Source organism: Elgaria multicarinata, chromosome 15 (assembly GCF_023053635.1).
Source record: "Elgaria multicarinata webbii isolate HBS135686 ecotype San Diego chromosome 15, rElgMul1.1.pri, whole genome shotgun sequence".
Classification (NCBI taxonomy): domain Eukaryota; kingdom Metazoa; phylum Chordata; class Lepidosauria; order Squamata; family Anguidae; genus Elgaria; species Elgaria multicarinata.
In genome coordinates, this window is record NC_086185.1 from 22,380,520 (window position 1) to 22,404,440 (window position 23,921).

Genomic DNA, 23,921 nt, shown 5'->3' on the forward strand with positions numbered 1-23,921 from the left:
TGCAGGGAGCCGGGCTGGCGGGCGGACGGCTCCCCGGCTTGCGCAAGCGCCGAAGGCCGCCTCTAGCAGCTGGAGGGAGCCGCCGCCGCCGCTCCTTCTGCCGCCGCCCAGAGCATGAGCCCCGAGCGGGGCAGGAGGAAGAGGAGGAGGAGGACGCGTCGCGCAGGGCTGTAGCCGCCGCCGCCGCCGGCGCGCACCTTACGGGGAAGGCCCGGGCTCGGGAGGAGCCGCCGCCACCACCATGCGCCAGGCCTTGACGCAGCCGCGCTCCAGCGCGACCCCCCTCGCCGACTCCGCGGGTGAGCCGCTTCTGCGCCCTTTTCCCCCGTTGCACCGGCAGAGAGACGGACGGAGGGGATGGGGGGGGGGGGCGTCCCGCGTAATCGGGTGGCCTCTTTTTGCGCGCTGCTTTTGGGGTCCTTTGCAAAAAAAGCGGGTCACTAAGAGCGCCTCCTCGCCTCCCCTCCCCAGGTTTTCCCTAGGGCGAGATGGTTGGAAAGCCTTTCACTCGCGTGGGGGCCCCTGATCGCCTGGGCAAGCAACCAGGTTTCCCTCCCTCCCTCCTTCCCTCCCTCCCTCCTTTTGCTGCTGTCTTTCCCCGTAGCCGCTTGCAGCTCCAAGCAGGAGAAGCGGAGGTGGGATGGGGCGGGCTTGGCGAAGCTGGCAAGGAGAGTCGAGGAGGGCGCTCGGCTGAAAGGCGACCCCGGCTGTTTTGCTAAATGCCTGAGCTGCTTCCTGCCGCCGGAGCTCCGGGCTGCGTTTCTATTTAAAAGCGCTGCCGCTTCTTGGTTGGCTAGCTGGCTGGCGGGTGGGTGGGTAGGTGGGAGGCCCGCGTCGTCTTTTCAAGCATCCTTCACGCAATGGCCAGGCTGGCCGGGAATTGCGGAGTTGCAGCCCAACGCAGCATCCCTTCGTTGCGTCCTTCCCGGTTGGCTCCTCTGATGGGACTACAAAGCCCAGTTTGCCTTATTGCGAGGGTAGGCCAGATGCGATGTCCGGGCATCTCCTTTCATTCATTGGCAAGGTGGTCCTAGCTCAGTGGTGCTGAACACATGCGCTGTGGTCCCAGGTTCAGTTGCCCAAATCCCCAGGTAGGGATGGAAAAGGCCTTGGAGAGCATCTGACAGGCAACGTAGAACGGGTGGGCAGAAAGGGGATTTCCAGATCTTCGGGGCTTTTAACTCCCAGAAGCCTCTGGCAGCATGGCCAATGGTTAGGAATGCTGGTCGATGAACGCCAACGTGTCTGGAGATCTGCTTTCTGTCTAATATCGTTGGAGACGGCAGACTGACTTCATATAAGGCAGCCTGCTATGTCCCTAACAGGTGTGTCTCAGTAGTAGAGTACATGCTTTGTACACAAAAGGTTTGATTTGTGCGGTCTCCAGGTAGGAGCGGGAAAGACCCTTGCGTGAAACTCCGGAGAGAAAGTGGATAAGGAGAAAATATCTCTCTCTCTCTCTCTCTGTCCGATGCTGATTGGTGGGAGATTTAGGACAGGTAAAAGGAAGGGCTTCTTCACAAAGCATAGAGTTAAACTATGGAATTCGCTACCATGAGATGTAGTGATGGCCACCAATTTGGATGGCTTAAAAAGAGGGTTGGACAAATTCCTGGAGAAGACAATCTAGGGCTACTAGCCCTGATGGCTAGGTGCTGTCTTGCGTATCAGAGGCAGTAAGCCTGTGCCCGGATTCTAGTATTATAGGAGAGGGAGAAAGGTGTCTCCCTATCCACGTTGCATGATTTTTGTACACCTCTATCATGTCTCTCCTTAGCCTCCTTTTTTCCAAGCTAAACAATCCCAGCTGTTGTAGTCTTCCCTCATGGGAGAGGTGCTCCAGTCCCTTGATCAGTTTAAGAGAGGCTGTAGGAGAGTCTTCTGCTGGCTGTATGGAGGCAATTTTCTTTAGGGAGGGATGTAAATTTCACCAGATTCTCCATGTTCTCTTTCATCATTTAGTTGAAGCACCTCTTTCCTTGCCACGGGTTGCTTATTTCCCAGCGTCGATTAGCATTTGGGGACTCCTTACTGCTTGGAGGTGTGGACGCACGGCACTTTCTCAAAGCGCAGCGGTGTGTTTCCACATTAAATTCCGCCGTAAAGTCCTTCACCTCCGTACAATGAGCGTCGCTTCAGTGGGGAGTAAATGTTTGATTGTAGATGCTGGATGAGATGCCCCCAGCCAGATCTGTCGTACATTCTTAGCAAATGCACATTCTTTTTAAGCTTTTAAAACTGGTCTGCACCATCCATGCCCCATGTGTGTGCAGTTTTGGTGATGGTAGACGCTTTCTCCGAAATGCTTCTGAACAGGGCCAGTGCCAGACTATTTTGCTCCCTAGGCAAGGCGAGCTACTTGCACACACACACACACCCCAAAAAATATTGCCCTTAAAGGTCCGCAGGATCCATCCCTAGAATCCAAGATGGGGAGAAGAGGGCGAAAGGGGCGGTTGAGAGGCAGAAGTTTGGAGGACGCCTTGGCAAGAGTGGCATGTATTAAGCCACAGGGAGAAGCGGGGGGCTCAGGGTGATGCAGAGCCTCTCCTCGCTTGCTTCGCCCTTCCAGCCAGGGAGATGGCCCACCCAGGGGGTGCTCAAGAGTGCCAGCACAGTACCTTCTCTGCCTGTCCAGCCAGCCCGCAGCACGCCACTCCAGGCTCCAGTGGAGGCTCCCCGCCTGCCAAGTGGACTTACCAAGCGGGTCCCCGTGGGCAGCTGGCTGGGGCTCCGCCCCCATCAGGCAAAGGCCATGCCCCCTCCGCCCCAAAGGAGCCGCGCCGCGGCAGGCGCTGGATGGGCCAAAGGATCCTTAAAGGGCAGTACTGCGCCCCTCTGAGGTCTGCGCCCTAAGCGGCTGCCTAGTTGGCCTAATGGTAGCGCCAGCCCTGCTTCTGAAGGTTTACAAGTTTAAGATATGGAATCGGGTAGGGGGTTGGGTGGATTCTCGCCGATTACCTCAAAATGCCGCAGCATTGCTGCTGCGAAGCAGAAGCGATAAATATAGATGGTAAGAGGGGAGCACAGGAAAACCGCAGCGCCGGTAGTCATTTGCCTCATCAAGCCTGCCCTGTATTCCCATGCTTACCTGGATGGGGAGGGGGGAATCACAATTGGGCTTGGATCTGCCCCCCTGCAACGCCCACTAGGCTTAACTCAACCGAAGGCCACCACTGTAAGATGGAGAAACAATGTGGTGACTTTGGAGTAATGAAAAATATCACAGTAAAACCACACCGCGATACAGTGCAGTTTCGGGAGTAAATGCCCAACGTGACTGTGAGCTGGCAGCCATGGCATGTAAGCAACGCAGCACCACTGCGCAGCCACAACAGGGTAAAGAAGCCATATAGACACCCCCTTAGAGAGAAAGAGAGAGCGTTTGCCAGATTATTTGGCACTTTGAAAGGCAATCCTTTCCCACCAAGTGTCCTCTAGGACTGTTGGATGCAACTCCCATTGTTTCAGTCCAATATATTTGAAGGAGACCAGGTTGGGCAAAGCTGTTGTAGGGTGATATAGGTGTATTAGCCAGAAGGGGTGTGAATGAGAAAGGCTGCTTCCAGTTAGAGCTGAGAATACCAGGCTAGAAGGGTAGCTTGTCTGAGCTGACAACTGTTACCCAGAGGACCTTTTCTTCTGCCACCCCCAGACTGTGGAATGGCCTGACGGAGGAGATTCGTCAACTTAACACTCTCTCCGAGTTTAAGTCAGCCAGAAGACTAATCGCCTCTGGCAGGCCTACCCAGATGAATGTCAAACAAAGAGTTTTTAAGATCTGTTGATTGTTATTTTGATGCTGTATTGATTTTCTATGCTCTTTTAATTAATTTTATGTATCTGATTTATACTGTATTGTACTAATGTTGTTCCCTGCCTCGATCCAAAGGGAGAGGCGGGTAAGAAATATTATATTATTATTATTATTATTATTATTATTATTATTATTATTATTATTATTATTATAATATAAGCCGGGGTGGGCAGAAAGTAGATTTCAAGATGTTTTCGACTTCAACTCATAGAATCATAGAATAGTAGAGTTGGAAGGGACCTATAAGGCCATCGAGTCCAACCCCCTGCTCAATGCAGGAATCCACCTTAAAGCATCCCTGACAGATAGTTGTCCAGCTGCCTCTTGAATGACTCTAGTGTGGGAGAGCCCACCACCTCCCTAGGTAACTGGTTCCATTGTCATACTGCTCTAACAGTCAGGAAGTTTTTCCTGATGTCCAGCCGGAATCTGGCTTCCTGTAACTTGAACCCATTATTCCGTGTCCTGGAAGGATCAAAAAGAGATCCTGGCCCTCTTCTGTGTGACAACCTTTTAAGTATTTGAAGAGTGCTATCATGTCTCCCCTCAATCTTCTCTTCTCCAGGCTAAACATGCCCAGTTCTTTCAGTCTCTCCTCATAGGGCTTTGTTTCCAGACCCCCGGTCATCCTCATTGCCCTCCTCTGAACACGCTCCAGCTTGTCTGCATCCTTCTTGAAGTGTGGTGCCCAGAACTGGACGCAATACTCAAGATGAGGCATAACCAGGGCCAAATAGAGGGGAACCAGTACCTCACGTGATTTGAAAGCTATACTTCTATTAATGCAGCCCAAAATAGCATTTGCCTTTTTTGCAGCCACATCACACTGTTGGGTCCTATTCAGCTTGTGATCTACAACAGTTCCAAGATCCTTCCCATTTGTAGTATTGCTGAGCCAAGTGTCCCCCACCTTGTAAACATGCATTTGGTTTCTTTTTCCTAGGTGTAGAACTTGGCATTTATCCCTATTAAATTTCATTCTGTTGTTTTCAGCCCAGTGCTCCAGCCTATCAAGATCACTTTGAAGTTTGCTTCTGTCTTCCAGGGTACTAGCTGTCCCACCCAATTTTGTGTCATATGCAAATTTGATAAGCGTTCCCTGTCCCTCTTCATCCAAATCATTAATAAAAATGTTAATAAAAACTCCCAGCATTGCTGACCATTGGCGATGCTTGGCAGAACCTTCTGGGAGTTGAAGTTCAAAACGTCTACTGCTCTTCCTTCTGCCATCCCTGGTATAAGGCAGCAACCTCTTCTCCTACGTGTTTATTTATGTATTTATTTATTGGATTTTTATACCGCCCAATAGGCAAATCTCTCTGTGCAGCTCGCAACAATTAAAATGTTAAAATACGAAACAGTAAGATGCAGATAAAATACAATTTAAAAGTTTTACAATCTAAAAATAAAATAGAAGTTAACAGGAAGACGTTTGAAAAACAGCACCAGATAAAACAGAAGCAAATGTTGAATGTTATAGCGAGCTGTCTTGTGATGCCGCCAATAAATCGGGGTAGGATACAATGCTTTTGGGAGTGGGTGTGCTTTGCTACTCCATCGATGGAATCAGCACATTGTGTTTTTTGTATGTGTATGTTTTAGGGTCTTTCAATAGAAGAAAAAGAAATTCCCTCTACGTAACAGTGACCCTTCTCATTGTGTCTCTGTTAATTCTCACGGTTGGGCTTGCGGCTACAACAAGAACCCAGAATGTGACTGTCGGAGGGTATTACCCGGGGGTTATTGTAAGTATAGAATCCCTAGGTAGGTTGAGTAACCTTGTGGTCCCCTGCGGAGTCCTGATAAGTTTTCCAAATGGCTAAGATGGAGAAGTCTTAAGTGTCGAACGTCTGCTCGTATTGCTTGCTTTCACAGTTAAAACATTTGGTTTCCTTGAAGCAAAGGGGGTAGAAACTCAAGTCCAGGGACCAAATCCAGGCCTCTGGGAGTGGAGGCTGGTGGCTCTGATGTCAGTGGGGTGGTGAATCCGCTCCGGGTTTCAGCCAGACCCAGTCAGAATGCTAAAGGAAATATCTCACCTTGGATAACTCGTTTAGAGTTCAGACTGAAAGCTGGAACAGATTCACCTCCCCACTGACATCGCAACCACAAACTCCACTAAGTCCAGGGGTCTCCAGGTCATAACCCCATCCAGACCTACCTTTGATGCCAGCCTTTCCCCCCCTCCATTGCAGACATTCAGAGCTCCAATGCATGGGGGGGAATGCAACAGGGGATGGAGCTAGCTAGCATGCTCTCCCTGTCTTTCCCCTCCCTATTTATTTATTTTATTAAATTTATATACCGCCGCATAGCCGAAGCTCTCTGGGCGGTTTACAAAAGTTAAAAACAGTGGACATTTTAAAAAAAAGTATACAAAATTTAAAACCATCAAAAATATATAAAAACAACAGTATAAAACAGTATCCATTTTAAACAACAACAGTTCTGGGGTCCATTAAAAACAAACAAACTTAGTAAATGTTGTTAAATGCTGCTAACAACATTTTGGAATTGTATGGTGGGGTGGTGGAGACACACGAACAAGTTTTGTGTTAACACTAGTTACCTCTGTCATGAATGAACACTGTGCTTATTCCCCCTCCCCCTTTATTTAAGCTTTCATTGAATGTAGGGTGACCATATGAAAAGGAGGACAGGGCTCCTGTATCTTTAACAGTTGCATAGAAAAGGGAGTTTCAGCAGGTGTCATTTGTATATATGGAGAACCTGGTGAAATTCCCTCTTCTATACTAGAGCTATACTAGAGTGACCAGATTTAAAAGAGGGCAGGGCTCCTGCAGCTTTAACTGTTGTGAGGAAGAGGAAATTTCACCAGGTTCTCCATATATACAAATGACACCTGCTGAAATCCCCTTTTCAATACAACTGTTAAAGATACAGGAGCCCTGTCCTCCTTTTCACATGGTTACCCTATTGAATGGCTGCAGAGTGTACTTTTTGCATTTCGTTATCACACGGTTGTTGGAAGCTCTTTCAGCCTAGGGGCCAGATGCCATTTCTGGGTGTAACCCCAGAAGGCCGGATTGGGACCTAAGATGGACTAGATTTGGTTCCCGAGCCTGAAATTACGCAGACCTGCGCTTATACTTCTCTGACTCTCCGATGTGCAATTCCTCCTTTGGTTCCTGGTAAAAGGCATCAGTCTGGTGTCTCAGGCCCTGTCTGAGGAAGTAGCTCACTCGGCGCTCTCCTAGGTGCTGCAACGTTTGGCTTGCCTTGCGCAGCTAAATCCCGTGAGCTCCCGCTTCAGATCAGAGCACGGCACCATGTGAATGCAGGGGGACAATCTCTCGGGGCTACTTGGGAGGAGGGCTGTGTGTTTTCCTGGGTTGGGGAAATGTGGGAATGCCCCCACATCCACGCCTGCTGTTGTACCAGACACTGAGACACAAATCGATAGCTTGGGGACGGAGTATCTAGGGCAGGACTAGGCAGCTTGTGGCCTTCCAGATGTCTGGCCAGCATTGCCAATGGTGAGGGGTGAGGCGAGTAATAGGTTGAAACATCTAGAGGGCCACAAGTTGCCCACCCCTGTCCTAAAGGAACGTCTCCTCCCATTGATGTCAGGTCATCTTTGAAGACCCTCCTCTGGGTGCCCCTGCTGAAGGAAGTTAGGTGGGTAGTGCTCTATTTGGGGGAAATCCCTCCCCAAGGAGACTCATCTGGCACCCGTACTGCTATCTTTTCAGTGCCCAGCAAAGACAATTCCTTCTCCCAGATATTTGAGACATATTAGGGTGAAATCCTATACTGAAAAAAGCCCTACAGCTCCCAGCATAGCTGGCTGGGAAATGCTGGGAATTGAGGGACTTTTTCCTGTCTAAGCATGCAGAGGATTGCACCCTTAGACATTTATGTTTTTATCATTGTACTTACTTTTTAACCTGTTTTAGTGTGTGAACTTCTCTGTGGACATTTTGATATGGGGCCACATATCAAATAAACAAACAAATAAATCCTGGCTTCAAGGCAAATTATTATTATTATTATTATTATTATTATTATTATTATTATTATTGTCATTAGCTCAATTGGGAATTTGCTTTCAGTTCAGACTACTGCTGCATGTTAACCTGCTAAAAGACACATGGGGGGGGGGAATGGGGGGCACTCCTTGTTTGATTTGCTCATGTTCCGGTGTGTAACATACCGGTGGTAATTTCTACCAGTAAAAATCAGGAATGCTATTACAATACTTTGGAGATTCTCTTTTTAATTTTAACTGTTCATGGTTGTTCAAGTCTTCTTATTTGAAGTGTTGAAATATCAGTGGCCTGATTCAGACAACACGGCTAAACCATGCTGCTTAACCACAAAATGGTTAGTGGAATGGTTAATGCATTCCCTTAACCGTTTTGTGGTTAAGCAGCGTGGTTTAGCGTGTTGTCTGAACCAGGCCTGTGTGTGTGTTCCTCTTCTCTTCCCCCACCCTGCTTAATTCTGTATCTGTGCTGAGTAGCTAAACTGGGTGACTTTTCAGATTTTAAATGTTTGAAATCCTTGCCTTTCAGCTTGGTTTTGGGTCATTTCTTGGAATTATTGGATCAAATTTGATAGAAAATAAAAGGCAAATGGTAAGTTTCAATATCTGTAGAGGGACTGTCAAAATCTTAGTGGTTGCTATACATTTCCTTATGCTGGAAGCAGAAACGGGTGCTTCTTTCAGTTTAACTCAATGGGCAGAAAATAACTTGGAACCACCTTGACTTTGGGGCTTGGAACAGTGATGATATTGGATGTACGGTGTAACCTACTTGGTATTCTCCTCTTCTGTATCACCTTGCCAAGTGATGAGAACTTTGCCACTCCCCTAGATTTCTGACAAGTATAGAAAAATTGGAAACAGGCTTTGTTTGAAGTCTTCAACCTCTCCAGAGTTAAGGAAATCTGGAGCTGGTCAGTATCTGGATGGGGGCCTGCCTGGGAACCCATGTACACAACCTTAAGCTCCATGATGGAAGAAATGCAGAATTTATGTTCTCATTGCCACTTGATTAGTTTGCCAAGTGGTTAAGTACCCCTTGTGCCAAGTTAGGAGGTAGTAAATGGCACATGATTTAACCATGTTTACTTCCTGCACCTAACCATGGCTATTTCCCACTAAGCTATAGCTCAGTGGTAGAGCACCTGTTTTGTGTGGAGAAGCTCCCAGGTGCAGTCTTCTACACCTCTAGCCGAAAAGAGCATGGAAAAGATCTCTCTCTGTCTCTCTCTCTGCCTGGGACCCTGGAAAAATGTTGCTGGCCAGATTAGGGTCCCCCAACCTTTTTGAGGCGGTGGACAACATTTGGTATTTTGATAGTGTCGTGGGCGCTCTCACAAAATGGCTTGCCCATTCTTTAAATTTGTGTCTTTGTATTTGTGCTTTTAACCTGTTGGTTGTTTTATTATGATTTAATTTTTGTGAACCGCCCAGAGAGCTTCGGCTATTGGGCGGTATAAAAATGTAATAAATAAATAAATAAATATGGCTGGCATGGTGAGCACGGCCAATCAAAAACCATTCCCAGGAAGCAAACTGGTGAGGCAAAAAGAAAAGTAACTTTGCCCAAGAACAACACAGAGATGGTGATCTGAGCTCCAAAACACGAAACCATTCTTTGGAACCCAAATAAAGATGGCAGCAGAGGGCATCCCTTCACTTTGCAGCTCGCCAGTCTCCCATTTTTTTTTTTAAAGTAAACATCTTAAGAAATAAAAGTAAAAATCTTAAAAAATAAAATAAAAATCAGGAGATGCAGGGAACCTTATGAGCGCCAAGAGAGGCGTCCGCGGGCACAACAGTACTGATGGACCAATGGTGTTGAGTCATTGTACGTCAGCTTCATATGTTCCCACCAGCACTGCCAATCCATAGCTCAGTGTGATAGAGCACCTGCTTTGCACGCAGAAGGTCCCAGGTTCGATCCTTGGCTTCTCCAGGTAGGGTGAAGAAAAGAATCTCGCCTGAAGCCCTGCCGGCCAGTGTCAACAACACTGGTGTAGATGGACCAGTGGTCTGACTCAGTATAAGGCAGCTTCCTATGTTCCTATGTAAGTGCTGCTGTGATACAAGCCCGGAACCCATCCTACTTATGGGGTTCCCTGTTTTCAAACTTTCCCAGCATTGCACAAGAATCACCCTTTCCTCTCTGCTTGCAGATGTCCCCGTAGGGCGTAGAAGTTGGCTCTCGACAACGGGAGCAATGCTTTACCACTAGCTGGGTAGCTGGGATTGTGTTGCAGCCACGCGACATTCCATTCATGCCCCTTCTCCAGTGACGGTGTGATTTCAAGCCGGCCCTTGCTCTACTCTTTTAAAGCCCTCGTTAACCTGAGATCCCGGCAACTTTATGCGGCTGGTACGAAATATGCGAGGCAAATCGCGTTCCTTGAGATTCCTTTGGCGTTAGCGAGGACCTTTTCACTAAGCCGATGGTTCATGACTGCTTCTCTCTTGGCCACTATTATGGATTTCTCCTCCAGTATGTTACCCCAGGGCAGCGTTGGGCAGTTCTGGAGTGAACCCTTAGTCCGTGCGGGTCGACGGACAGGTTCCCCGAAAGGTACAATGTTTCTGAAGCTTCTGTTGCTCAGAATGACCCTCCATCCTGGTTGGCCAACGGCTGCCATTTTCCATAGCAAAATCTCTGACATTTCACTGCCCCATTCCCCTCCACTTCCCCATACACTCTTATCTCCACTTTTTCTTGCACTCCCTTACATGTTCTTATCTCTGCTTTCTCTTGCCCTGTTTGTAATCTTTCCCATACTATTGTTTTTTTAATTTCGTTTTATTCATCGGGATCGTCAGGAGGATTTAGGAACGATCGCTTACGCGAGCAACAGAGGAACCTCGCAGGTGCCTGCATGCTTTAATCCGCTCCTGCTAGTCCAGAGGGAGAGTCAAGGAGGGTATGTTGAATACGAAAGCCTCTTGTCCTAGAAAAAATTTGCTCAGTCCTAACCTTCTCCGCTTAGTCATGAGGGACAGAAACCACATTTTGCTTTGTTTTTCAAAGGATGAGTCAACGTTGAGGGTATTAGGAAGTTGAATTCTGCACTCGTGCGCTATGATAATAGACTTATGTGCAGGAAAATCACCGCTGTTCTGTTACAGATAACAGCAGGGATTCTTCCGGGGAGGGGGGTGGCTTGGAGGCCAAGCTCCGCCCCCTGGAGGAAACCATGAAGACTCCACAGGCCAGATGAGGATTAGGCCCACGGGCTGGAGGTTCCCCTCCTATATCATAGAGTTATAGAGGAGGCACAATTGTAGGTATTCATAGCCGCCCATCATAAAAATGCATGGTATCCGTGGGCATTTCTGTGCCTGGTCATTGCTTTCCTTTTCCGATTTCCTCCATCCCCATCTCCCGGTTGTCCTTCCTCTCCTCCTCATGCCTGCCATCTTTTTCGTCATCTTCATAGAATCGTAGAATAGTAGAGTTGGAAGGGGCGTATAAGGCCATCGAGTCCAGCCCCCTGCTCAGTGCAAGAATCCACATTAAAGCATCCCTGACAGATGGTTGTCCTGCTGCCTCTTGAAGGCCTCAAGTGTGGGAGAGCCCACAACCTCCCTAGGTAACTGGTTCCATTGTCGCACTGCTCTAACAGTCAGGAAGTTTTTCCTGATGTCCAGCCGGAATCTGGCTTCCTGGATCTTGAGCCCGTTATTCCGTGTCCTGCACTCTGGGAGGATCAAGAAGAGATCCTGGCCCTCCTCTTCAAGTATTTGAAGAGTGCTGTCATGTCTCCCCTCAATCTTCTCGTCTCCAGGCTAAACATGCCCAGTTCTTTCAGTCTCTTCTCATAGGGCTTTGTTTCCAGACTCCTGATCATCCTGGTTCCGTCATGACAGCGACAGGTAGCTTCCTCTGTCATGACGGAACAGGAGCGCCTTAACCGGCTGTGTCTTCCCAGCTACCTGTCCCTGCTTCTCTGAAGGGCAGTTTACACAATCTGGCACAGGGTTATTACTTGGCGGCGTTTCTCTTTGCCGGTGGGGGGACGGACGACTGTGCTCTTGCAATGAGAGATGGGAGGAGTAAGCAGCCGCCTTCTCCGCGGGAGGAGGAATGGGCAGTTTGCCCTACTTTATGGAGTATTGGGTTGAAACTGAAATCTACAGGTGGACAGAGGCATGTTGCTCTCTCCGAAAAACCCACGCAGCAGCAAAACTGGGGACGTAGGAAGCTGCCCTAGACTGAGTCAGACCATGGGTCCAGGGAGCCCAGCATTGCCGACACTAACTGGCAGCAGCAGAAGCTCTCCGGGGTTTCAGGCGGGTTTTTTTTCCAGCCCTACCTGGAGAGGTTGCCGGAGATCGAACTTGGGACCTTCTGCATGCAAAACACGGGATTTACAACTGAACTAGAGAGGCTCTAGATCAGGTGTGTTGAACCTCTTTCAGCCCAGGGGCCGAAATCAATTCTGGAGAAGCCCTTGGGGATGCATCTATGCGGTGGGCAAAAGGTGCAGAGGTAAAATTGCTGGCATGTGTTACCTTGAAGCCAGTAACTAATCCTCAGGAGAGGCGTCCAGTCTTTTAGAGTTGTTAAGGAACGTCCTGTGCAAAAGCTGGGAAACCCTGAAATGTTCGGTGGTCTGGGGAAAGATTGTGTGGCCAAGGGAAGGGGTGTGGCTGAGGAGCCCTGGAGGGCTGGGATTCAGCCCACGGGCGTGAGGTTTAACACCTCTGCTCCAAATGAACATAGGTAGCTGCCTTATAACAAGTTGGCCCATTGGCCCGTCTCGCACCTCTACACAGACTGGCAGCAGCTCTACAGGGCCTTGGGCAAGAGGCTTTCCCACGCTCTGCTACCTGATCCTTTCAACTTGAGATACCAGGATTCAAATCCGAGACCTTCTGCACCTAAGTCGTGCCCTCTAACCCCCGAGCGATCGCATTATACGGCACAATGTAACGAAACAGCGGATTGGCTTCTCTTCTCTTGCCGCCCAGCTAGCCCTTCTCCCAAAACACTTCCAAAAGTAAACGTTGCCACAAGAAGGAATCCCTGAAGAAGGCCACCACCTTCCCTGTTCAGCTAGCACGGGCCAGAGAAGCCGTGCGCCCAGCCGGACGGTCATCTAGGCATTCGGGCTTAGGGGCAGGCGAGTACCTGGCTGCAGCAGAGGGGACGAAGAAGCCACCAGATCCCTTCCATCAGCTCGACTGGGAACGACTCAGAACTGTCAGCGGCCAACTGCCTCCGTCAGCAGCCATCCCTCCTGGGGGCCCTCTTGGGAGGGCTACTGCAGCAGCAAAGTCCCCTCCCATCAGCTGACTGAAGGTCTGCTTCTCTGGGTTGGCCCCTTTGAGGATCAATCTCTGCCTCTGGGTCCACCTGCAACTTCTGCCCTCTCCCTCCAGAAGGAAGAGCCTAGAATCCAGACTATGTCATCAACTGCCATGGACCAGGAGAGGCTCCTGCACATCCAGACATCCATGTTGCCCAAACATACTGTATCTTTCTGCTGGATTTTTCCTGGATGCGAGCTGCTTTGGGGAGGATCCAGTCTTGGCTGAAAAATGGGGGTACCAGTATAATCAACTAAGGAATAGCCATTCGGTTCTTTTCCCTCTGTTCTGTGACATCTTTGTACACAACTACCTCTTGTGAATCGGCTGTGATCCTTGTCTGGGCTTATCTTCCTTTTCCTCCCATTTCCCCTTTACCCGCTTTTTAATCTCTGGTCTTAGCTGTTGTTTTGAAATGTTAAACATTTGCTTGTGACAGAAAGACGGTATAGAAACATCATACATGAGTACCTTGGGAGCTGGAGGCAACCAGGGAGCAGTCTGACTGCTGGAACAGCTGTAGCCCAGCAGCTCTGGGGGATCCGGCCTGGTAGCTTTCCTCAGTGATCCGTTGGCCAGGCTGCAGGAGTCACTCACGTTGGGCCGAGCGCCTCTCTGCCATTCCGTTCCGTGTCATATCCTCTGTTGCACTTCCAGAGTTCCGCTCTTCTGTCTGCTGACGACGACTCTCACGGCCGGCTTTCAGCTGCCACCATACACGGCGAATAATAAGCCCCCCGCCCCGCCCAACTCTACCATCTGAAAACTTAGGTGGGGGGGGGGGGAAGTTCACCCAACTGACTGCATTGGGTCAAAAGAAGTGTGGGACATTTGTCGGTTTCTTCTAAGGCAGAAAACTCTGGACCATTGGCTTTCTGTTCTAGCTTGTGAACTTGTCACCTGTGGAATAGAGGGTGGACAGCCAGTGGTAGAACCATAAAAAAGGACAAGAGAACTTAATTAAACATGTATCCTTCTGAAGAACTCTAGGAAACATAATTGGCTAAAAGGCAAAGCACTGCCATTGTTGTTTTCATGGACGTGTAGCCAATCTGACATGGGAGATCCTTGGTTCACTCCCTGACACTTCCAATTAAAAGGATCTCTTGGGTAGCAGGACTTGACCGCACCTCTGTCCAAGACACGGCAGCACCGTTCCCAGTCAGAGTGGGGAAGCAGCCTTCCCGAACTTCATGCCCTGCAGGTGTGTGGGACTGCCACTCCTGTCATTTGGGAATGATGGGTGCTGCAGTCCAAAACTATTGGGAAGGCCGGAGTAGACAATCCTGTTGGTTTGGTGAAAGTGTGTGTTAGTTTTAAAAATGCCACTTGGGGCGTCTTTCAGACTTCTCTTTTTCCACAGCTGGTTGCATCGATCGTGTTTATCAGTTTTGGCGTCATCGCTGCCTTCTGCTGCGCCATTGTGGACGGCGTGTTTGCTGCTAGGCACATAGTGAGTACGTGGGCCAAACTGGGTGTGTGGGCGCATCGCCACCTCCCCCCATGCCTGGAAGCAGGGCTGGGTGGATGTCAGCAGGGAGAGGGAAGTGCAAGATAAGGCGTTTGGGTATATAGTCTGGTTTCTTGATATTCTCGCCATTGATTTTATTTTCTAAAGCAAGGCTGTGAACATATGATTGACAGTATGTGGCCATTGCATGGTGATATCATTATTATTACCATCATCATCATCATCATCATCATCATCATCATCTCGCGTTTCTCGCTCATGGTGGTTTTTCTAGATGAACATGATGGGCTTTGCCAAGTCATGCTGTTTTACTGATGCAGGAATCTCCTGACTTTTAAACCTGTTTTAAGTACACTTGCTTTTTGGATGTTAGTGCGGAATTATTATTATTATTATTATTATTATTATTATTATTATTATTATCATCATCATCATCATCATTTCTGTACCACCCCATAGTTGAGGCTCTCTGGCTGGTTTACGAAGATTAATAACATCAAATTAAATTACTTTGATCCTGTTCGGGTGACACGCTAAGCTATTTTTATTTTATTATTTTATTTTATTTATTACATTTTTATACCGCCCAATAGCCGAAGCTCTCTGGGCGGTTCACAAAAATTAAAACCACAGTAAAACACCCAACAGTTTAAAACACAATTACGAAATACAGTATAAAAAGCGCAACCAGGATAAAACCACACAGCAAAGTTGATATAGGATGGTGGTTAAGCATTTTGAGCTAAACATTATGGCTTAGCATGTCATGTGAACCACGACTTAGCGTTCTGTGTGAACCGTTCCTAACCATGGTGGCTACATAACCACAGTTTAAACAGGGTCACTAACCATTTGCTGCAAAGGGGTTAGCGTCCTATCCCCGTATGGCACCTGAACAGGCCCAGTATACAATATACAGTATACAAGTTTACAACCTATTTACATAAAACACACAAACAGGGTACACAAAGACCACGTATACCTAAGAACAACGTTGAGGAATTTGCGACGGCCACTAACTGAGATGGCTTCAAAGGGGGGGTTAGGCAAAAGTGTGGAGGAGGAGAAGCGGGGATCTCTCAAGGAAACCTCCATCTTCAGATGTCACTGTATATCAGCTGCTGGGGGGAGAGGGACGTTCCATTTGCACCCCGCTTGTAGGCTTAGAAGATTAGAAGAGCCATGCTGGATCAGACCAAGGCTTCCCGGAGGCATCTGCTTGGCCACTGTGGGAAGAGGCACACTGGACTTTGGTCTGCTTGGATCTACTCTAACATCTTATGCTCACTGGGTGGCCCGAAACAAGCCCCTCTCTCTTGCTAGCCTACCTCCTAGGGTTGCTGTGAGGATGTGAAAAATGTATCATTGCGTTTATATCCCAGCTTTTTTCCTCTTGCAAAGGAGCCCAAGATGGTTTACTGATTCTTCCTCTCCAATTTTATCCTCACAACAACCTTGTGGTATAGGTTAAACTGGGACTTAGGCCACAGCTAGACCTAAGGCTTATCCTGGGATCCTCCAGGGTTCGCCCCTGCCTGAGCACTGGATCCCCTGTGCGTCACCTAGATGAACAGGTTTGACCCCTGGACGATCCAGGGATAAACCTTAGGTCTAGCTATGGCCTTTGTGACCGGTCCAAAGTCATCCAGTGAGTGTCGCAGCCGAGTGGAAACTAGAACCCTCATCTCCCGAGTCCCGGTCCAGTACTCTAACCACTACACCACACCAGATCCACAGTTGTCTCAGTAATCCATATGAGGGTATGACCTCTTCCATTTCCTTTTCATTACAAAAAACATAACGGGCTGCTCTTTCTGCCTTTCCGGTTACAGGATCTGAGGCCGCTGTATGCAGGACGGTGTCATTACTATTCTAAAAATACAGCCCAGCCACAGGTGAGTAGCTGTGCCATTCGTCCCTCTTTTTCTGCAGCGCCAGTGAGTGGAAAGTCCGTGTCGGCTGGGCGGACTGGCAGGGTCCCAGGAAAATACTCAGCTCGCTTGGACGGCAGGAATCAGCCTGTCCAATCCTTCACAAATCCAAGATGTGTTTCTAGGCTGTTGAAAAGAAGCAAAACGGGTTTAAGAGAGTTTTCAGATAATTAAAGAGAAGAATGGAGCTACCATGAAATGAACTTTAATAAAATGCCTAATCTATAATACAAAGTATAAAAAGTCTCTCTCTCTCTCTCTCTCTCTCTCTCTCTCTAAGCACATGTAAAATTATACAAAACCAAAAACTAGACAGTTCACATACATGGTGACGTTGCTGGTTTCTAATACCAATAATACTACAATAGGCTACATATTAATTATTATTATTATTTATTTATATAGCACCATCAATGTACATGGTGCTGTACAGAGTAAAACAGTAAATAGCAAGACCCTGCCGCATAGGCTTACATTCTATTAAAATCATAGTAAAACAATAAGGAGGGGAAGAGAATGCAAACAGGCACTGGGTAGGGTAAACAGGCACTGGGTAGGGTAAAACTAACAGTATAAAGTCAGAACAAAATCAAGTTTTAAAAGCTTTAGGAAAAAGAAAAGTAGCTGAGCTTTAAAAGCTGCGGTTGAACTTGTAGTTCTCAAATGTTCTGGAAGAGCGTTCCAGGCGTAAGGGGCAGCTGAAGAAAATGGACGAAGCCGAGCAAGGGAAGTAGAGACACTTGGGCAGGCGAGAAACACCTATTGTAGTATTAACATGTACTAGTATAGCCTATTGTGGTATTACAGTATTAGAAACCAGCAATGGCACCATGTATGTGGACTGTCTAGTTTTTTGTTTTGGTATAATTTATATGCTCTAGTATTTTATTTATTTCTGTATTGCATTTCTATACCACTCAAGAGCTGAAGTATATAAATTTTTTATAAAGACTTTTTATACTTTGTATCATAGATTAGTCATGTTATTAAAGCTGTAGGCCAAAGGAACTGAAGGGCCACAAGTTGCCCATCCCTGGCCTAGTATTTTCCTTGATATGCTAGTTTTCTGTGTGCAGGGATAATTTTTATATGTGTGTGTGTGTGTGTGTGTGTGTGTGTGTGTGTGTGTGTATCTATTCTATATATGGTGCATTGTCAGAAACAGGGATTACCTGCCTATCTGTTAGCCAGAGCAGTCTGGAACTGTTTTAAGAATATCTTGCTGTCCCTTTTGGGGGCTTTTGCCCTATACTTCTGATGCCCTGTTTTATGTGTTGTGCCCACAGGCAGTCTGCCACCCCCAGCACCGTACCGCCTGCACACCTAAGATCAAAACCAATACCTGTTTCTGCTGTGATCTGTACAACTGTGGGAGGTGAGTGACAGGAAAATGAAAACGAGGACCCTTACCCGGAGGCGGAGAGTACAACGGGCCTGCCGTTTCTGGCCCACAGCAGGTCAAATCCTGCAACCGCTGCACATGAAAAGACCATTTCAGGGTGGGTTCCATGCTTAACGGTAGCTTTGGTTGCCCAAGTCATTCATTCGACAACCAGTTGATCAGGTTTTCCTTCGTTCATTCATTTATCTCGTTTCTGTACAGCCCAATAGCCAAAGCAATCTGGGCAGTTCACAAAAATGATTAGACACAATATAAAACCATTTAATTGGACAAAGTTTAAAAACCATTTAAGACAGAAAACAATTACAATAAGGTACCTGATAAAACAACCGACATTAACATATTATCATATGCCATGAAATATTTGGGAGTAGTGGACAGTCTTAACCTGGTGTTGAAAAGTTGGCAGTGTTGACAACAGGCCAGCCTCAGTGGGGAGCTCATTCCCCAGTCAGGGATGGGGGCTACCACTGAGAAGGCCCTCTGCCTTTTTGCCAGCCTCCAAGCTGCCCTCTGTATCTTTTTCTGCTTTCAGATCTTGGTGGCGAACATAAGGCCAGGCTAGCCTAGTGGGATGTAGATCAGGAAGGCCTGGGTTCAAATCCCCAGCCTAATGTGCCTGGGGACAAGAACCCGGCTCCTCCCCAATCTCAGCCCATCACTCTCACCTCTGCAACTCACTGGTAATAGTGGTTGTCCTGCTGCGAAAAGTGTACGGTGACAATGTACTGGGTGCAACGAAGCTGTTTGGGTCCTTTTTAAAACAAACGCTTATTTGGTTTCAGCAGAGTGGAGATCTCCGGCGGCTATTACGAATACATCGACGTCAGCAGCTGCCAAGACATCATCCACCTTTACCATTTGCTCTGGTCAGCCACCATCTTGAACATCATTGGCTTGTTTCTGGGCATCATCACCGCTGCCATCCTGGGCGGCTTTAAAGATATGGTAAGAGGGTATCCGCCTGCAGGGGACCTGAGCCGTGTCTCTGGATGCAGGAGGAAGTAGCCGGAGATCAGACTCCAGACTGAGAGGAAGGGGTGGGGGTGCAGCAAACTAGAACATCGAATCATAGAATAGTAGAATTGGAAGGGGCCTATAAAGCCATCAAGTCCAACCCCCTGCTCAATGCAGGAATCCACCCTAAAGCATCCCTGACAGATGGTTGTCCAGCTGCCTCTTGAAGGCCTCCAGTTTGGGAGAGCCCACCACCTTCCTAGGTCGTTGGTTTCACTGTTGTACTGCTCTGTCAGGAAGTTGTTTCCTGATGTCCAGCCAGAATCTGGCTTCCTGTAACTTGAGCCCATTATTCCATGTCCTGCATTCTGGGATGATCGAGAAGCGATCCTGGCCCTCCTCTGTGTGACAACCTTTCAAGTACTGGAAGAGGGCTATCATGTCTCCCCTCAGCCTTCTCTTCTCAAGGCTAAACATGCCCAGTTCTTTCAGTCTCTCCGCATAGGGCTTTGTTTCCAGACCCCTGATCATCCTTATTGCCCTCCTCTAAACACCTCCCCCAGCTTCTTGAAGTCTGGTATCCAGAACGGGACACAGTACTCAAGACGAGGCCTAACCAGTGCCAGACAGAAGGGAACCAGTACCTCACACGATTTGGAAGTTATACTTCTATTAATGCATCCCAAAATAGCATTTGCCTTTTTTGCAGCCACATCACAATGTTGGCTCCTATTCAGCTTGTGACCTACAATTCCAAGATTGGACTACAACTCCCATATCAGCCCTAGCCACCATAGCTGATGGTGAGGGAACATGGGAGTTGTGGGCCAAAATAGCTGGAGGGCCATAAGTTGCCCCACCCCCCATCTAAATTAACTGGTAGTGGTTCTCTGAGGTTCGTGGGGAGGATTTTTCCCAGTCCTTCAAAGCCTTTTGCCACGTCATGGTTTTTACTTGGAACCTTCCGCATGCAAAACGTGTGCTAGACCCCACACGCAGCCTTGCGTGTGCCTGCGAGGAAAGATTCTACCCTGGCCCATTGCCAGCTGTTTGCTTTAGGGGTGGAGGGGGAGAGAGGTTTAACTGTTGAGTTATGGCTTTAGAAGCTGATTAGTTGTGGCACAGACTGGGATTCTGGCACATAACCTTTTGTGTTAAGTCTCTGTCTGGGCCTTCCAGAGACTAGCAGAGGTTGCAGTGGTTCTCAGCCAAGTCAGCAAAGACGTGAATTAAGACAAAGATTCATGTAGGTTAAAATAAACTTTTTACTGGCAAATAAATATATAATTTAGTTATGGCAGTACAGATACAAATACTTACAAACTGTCAGTCAATACAGCTCACATCAAGTTGGGTAAGGGACATGGAAGTAGTAGTGAACTTGAAAATACATTTACTTTTATAGACAACCTGTACAATGATGCAACTCCTTGCAACCCTTAATTGAAGACAATCAGTTAGACAATTATTCAATTATGACACTCAATGTCCAGGTGTAGAGTTGACCTTTAAGTTTCTGCTGAGTCTTCTGTTCTTCCAGATCCTCAGCAATTAACAAAGCAATGGAAAACATAATCAAGATCCATTCCAGGATCCAACATTAACGCTGGACAGCATTTTAAAAATGTGAGCTATAGCTCTTCTCTGTCTAGTTTAAAGGTAGATGCTGAATCGACTTTGGACATTTCCCACCAGCAAGTTTGACTGAAATGAACGGGAACCGACCACGAACGAAGGATTGATTCCCTTGTTTGTATGGCTGATTCCAGGCTGAAGGACGCGGAAAGCAAAGCACAGGAACGGCCCTTTGGTTGTAACACTAACACCGGCTTGGTTTTGAAAGCCATCGGCAAATGGCACAGAGTGCAAAGCAGATCGGATTGGGCTCTTTGCTCTTCTCAAATCTCTCTTGCAGTGTTCCTGTCTCCTTTTGCCCTTTGGGTGCATAGAACGCGTGCGAATTGAGTTTTCCATTTCCCATGATTTCCCCCAGGTTCCCTCGCTTCCTGCTCTTAATTGTACAGTTGAAAATGCCCGGCCCGCCGTGTCCTATTACTCGAGACCCCAGGCGACGTCCTACAATACGTATTATCACAGCACGCCTCATCTGCCGCCGTATTCAGCATATGACTTCCAGGTATGTCGCACCAACAGCTGCCATGTTTATTTTCAGAGTTTGGGGACCAGCCCAGAGAGCTTTGGCTATTCTATGGGTGGGGCACACATGCGGCCTCCGCAGCCTCTGCCACTCCCCCAAATTCAGGGGGACTCCCCCAAAATGGCATCTGTAGCTTTCACGGAGTCCCAAGTTAATTTTGACTCTCTTCGCACTCTATGGCAGCGTTAGGGGCCGTTTTGGCTGTGGTTTTTTATTGCCCGCCCGCCCCCCTGGATTTGGCTCCCTTGCGGGGGTACAGCCAAAGTTGCCAACTCCTGTATACCTTGTTTGCAGAGAAGAGACTGTTTCCCCCAGCATTCTGCTGCGAGGGAGAACAAGAGAGAGAGGAGGGGGAGGATAGAAGAGAAAAGAGAGAGAAAGAGGGTGGCAGAAAAAGAAACAGAGAAAAGGGGGTGGCAGAAAGAGAGAGAAAAGGGGTGGCAGAGAAAGAAAGGGGTGGCAGAGAGGGAGAGAGGAAAGGGGGTGGCAGAGAGAGAGAGAGGGGAAAGGGGTGGCAGAGAGAGAGAGAGAGGAAAGGGGGTGGCACAGAGAGAGAGAGAGGAAAGGGGGTGGCAGAGAGAGAGAGAGGAAAGGGGGTGGCAGAGAGAGAGAGAGAGGAAAGGGGGTGGCAGAGAGAGAGAGAGAGGAAAGGGGGTGGCAGAGAGAGAGAGATAGGAAAGGGGGTGGCAGAGAGAGCAAAAGAGAATGGGGGTGGCAGAGAGAAATAAGGGGCGGCAGAGAGAGAAGCATGGCCCTGTACACCGTCAATATGTGGCTCCTGAAAGATCCCTGTTCTAGGCTTTTATCTGTGACCTGGCAAAATCCCTTGGGGGTGGGGTAACACCAGCTGCGCAGAGCACGCTGAAGGCCCCAGGTTCAGCCGTTGGCCTCTCGAGTTCGAAAAAGGAACCAAGTAACACATGATGGAAAAGACCTCTGCCTTGGGCCGCCTTCTCCAACGCAGCATCCTCCGGACATGCTGGAGTACAACACCCATTTTCCCCAGCCAGCCATGGATGGACAGACAACCCGAGCTGCCACCAGGCGGCTTCCTGGGTTCTGAGGGCAAACGCGTCCCGTGTTTAGAAAACCCAGGGAGACGTATTTCTTCCTCCCCATGATGTCAGTAACGGCTTTTCCCTCTCTCTCTCGCTCTCTTTCTCCCGTCTTCGTTGCAGCATTCCAGCATGTTTCCGGCCTCGACGCCGTCCGGCCTTTCGGACGACCCTCCGTCGCTCTCTCCGTCCCCGAGCTACGTGTGGTCCCCCACTGCTCCTCCCCGTTACTCCCCACCCTATTTCCCGCCGTTTGAAAAGCCGCCCCCTTACACGCCGTAGGGAGGGGAGGGCGAAACACCAGCGCTGGAACTCCTTGTGAACCTTTTATACAGGAGAGCGAGGGCACGGGCACACCGTGACATATTGCATACCTAGAAATATAACACCGGGGGGGGGGGGGGGCTTGGGACACTTTGTTTCAGTAGCCTAGGTCTGGGCCAGATCGATGCGAATGAATTCAAAGCGGTGAAAAGTGAGGGATACAGCAGTGGGTACTGGCAGGTTTGGTTTCGTTGTGTCTTTAAATGCGCGGTGTTTAAGGGCTCTGGTTGACTTTTAAGGACAATGCTGCTTTTGCCATTTGGTTTTCCTGATCTCGCGTTGAGCAAATCGCTTGCTGAAAGGTGACGGATGGCTAACCAGGACCTATAGCAAGCATGCAGGACCTCACACCTGGGGTGGGGTGGGGGAAATCAGTCCCTCCCCCAGGGTACCTCAGAAACCACCCCCTTCCCCCCAATGACTGATGGTTTGGTGATTTTCTGGCTTTTGTGCAGTTCCCCCCCCCCCCCCATAAGACTAAAATGCTTCAAGGCTTAGTTACTGGTACGAAGAGCTTTAAGCTAAAATATGCTGGCGCCTTGTGGTATTTTGGCCCTGCTGTTTTTTGCCTTTGTCCTCACCCACTGCTAGACTGCGGCCCCTCAGATTGAAAGAGGATCTGCAAGCGTGATCTATCATTTTGCCCTTTCCAATAGGGGCTTATACAGTGTGCTTCTTACTCCCTTCGTGCTGCTGCTTTAAGTGAAATGTAATTAGTTGGCTTAAAGCAGGGACCCGTGGCCCACTCGATGACGCTTGACTACATCACCCAGTATCCCTGACCATTTGTCATGCTGGCTGGAGCTAAACAGAGTTGGGTGTCCAACCACGTGTATAAGGCCACCGGTTCCCCACACCCAGGCTTAAAGCCAAAGAGCTTGGATGTATGGGTACGAGAAGGAAATGGTCCATGATATGCGGAGGCCTTAATTCTGCACACTGAAGACGGGCCTTCGAATGGAAATTCATGAAGAATGAGCTATTTTCAAGCGTTGTTTCCTTATTCCTTGTGAGCAAATTCCTTGTGATGTCGTTGGTCACCAAGCGAATTATAGCGCTGCCGTTTGCTGTGTGAATAGCTCTATACTGACACCTAGCGGCAGAAGTGTCAGCACTGCAGTACAATAGAAAATAAAGGCTGCTTCATAGGTAACACTTTGCTTTACACGATTAGGAAAAATGTTATATATGAATTGCCCTTTGTTTTCCTATCTAGGTTTTCAATGTAACAAAAGATAGCAGGTGCCGTAACGGATACTTTGCTCTTTGAAATAATACAAAGCCACACAGTTTGGCCGAAGGTTGAATTTCTTTTCTTAAAGGGAGAATATTTAGTTGCTCTTGTAACTTTGGAGGATTTTCAGGACTGATCAGATCTTTTAAGGATGCCCCTATTTAGAAAGAAGCAACTTCAGTTTCCTGTGCAACTTACAGACTGAATTCACTCCTGCTTCATGGGATTACTTTTTTCATATTGACCTACCTACTGCTAGTACGTA

At 48.3% G+C, this 23,921-nt stretch overlaps 1 protein-coding gene across 3 annotated transcripts; it reads left to right on the forward strand.

Annotated features, from left to right (window-relative positions):
* The first annotated feature begins 232 nt into the window (after nucleotides 1-232).
* On the forward strand, nucleotides 233-22,489 carry TMEM255A (transmembrane protein 255A). Of its 3 annotated transcripts, none has more exons than XM_063141946.1 (9): nucleotides 233-299; nucleotides 5,420-5,562; nucleotides 8,353-8,415; nucleotides 14,488-14,577; nucleotides 16,428-16,490; nucleotides 17,813-17,901; nucleotides 18,714-18,876; nucleotides 20,879-21,022; nucleotides 22,222-22,489. In XM_063141946.1, exons 1-9 carry the CDS (start codon nucleotides 242-244, stop codon nucleotides 22,378-22,380), a joined length of 972 nt encoding a protein of 323 aa, XP_062998016.1. In that variant the 5' UTR covers nucleotides 233-241; the 3' UTR covers nucleotides 22,381-22,489. The 3 variants fall into 3 exon arrangements, with proteins under 3 accessions (XP_062998016.1, XP_062998017.1, XP_062998018.1); XM_063141947.1 differs by having other exon boundaries at nucleotides 18,717-18,876; XM_063141948.1 differs by lacking the exons at nucleotides 8,353-8,415; nucleotides 14,488-14,577.
* The last annotated feature ends 1,432 nt before the right edge of the window (nucleotides 22,490-23,921 follow it).

Excerpts from the sequence above, each read along its gene's own strand:
- TMEM255A (XM_063141946.1), top strand. The coding sequence starts at position 242 with ATGCGCCAGGCCTTGACGCAGCCGCGCTCCAGCGCGACCCCCCTCGCC. Across the intron at positions 8,416-14,487 it reads TAGAAAATAAAAGGCAAATG|CTGGTTGCATCGATCGTGTT; the intron begins GTAAGTTTCAAT and ends CTTTTTCCACAG. Across the intron at positions 16,491-17,812 it reads AAAATACAGCCCAGCCACAG|GCAGTCTGCCACCCCCAGCA; the intron begins GTGAGTAGCTGT and ends TTGTGCCCACAG.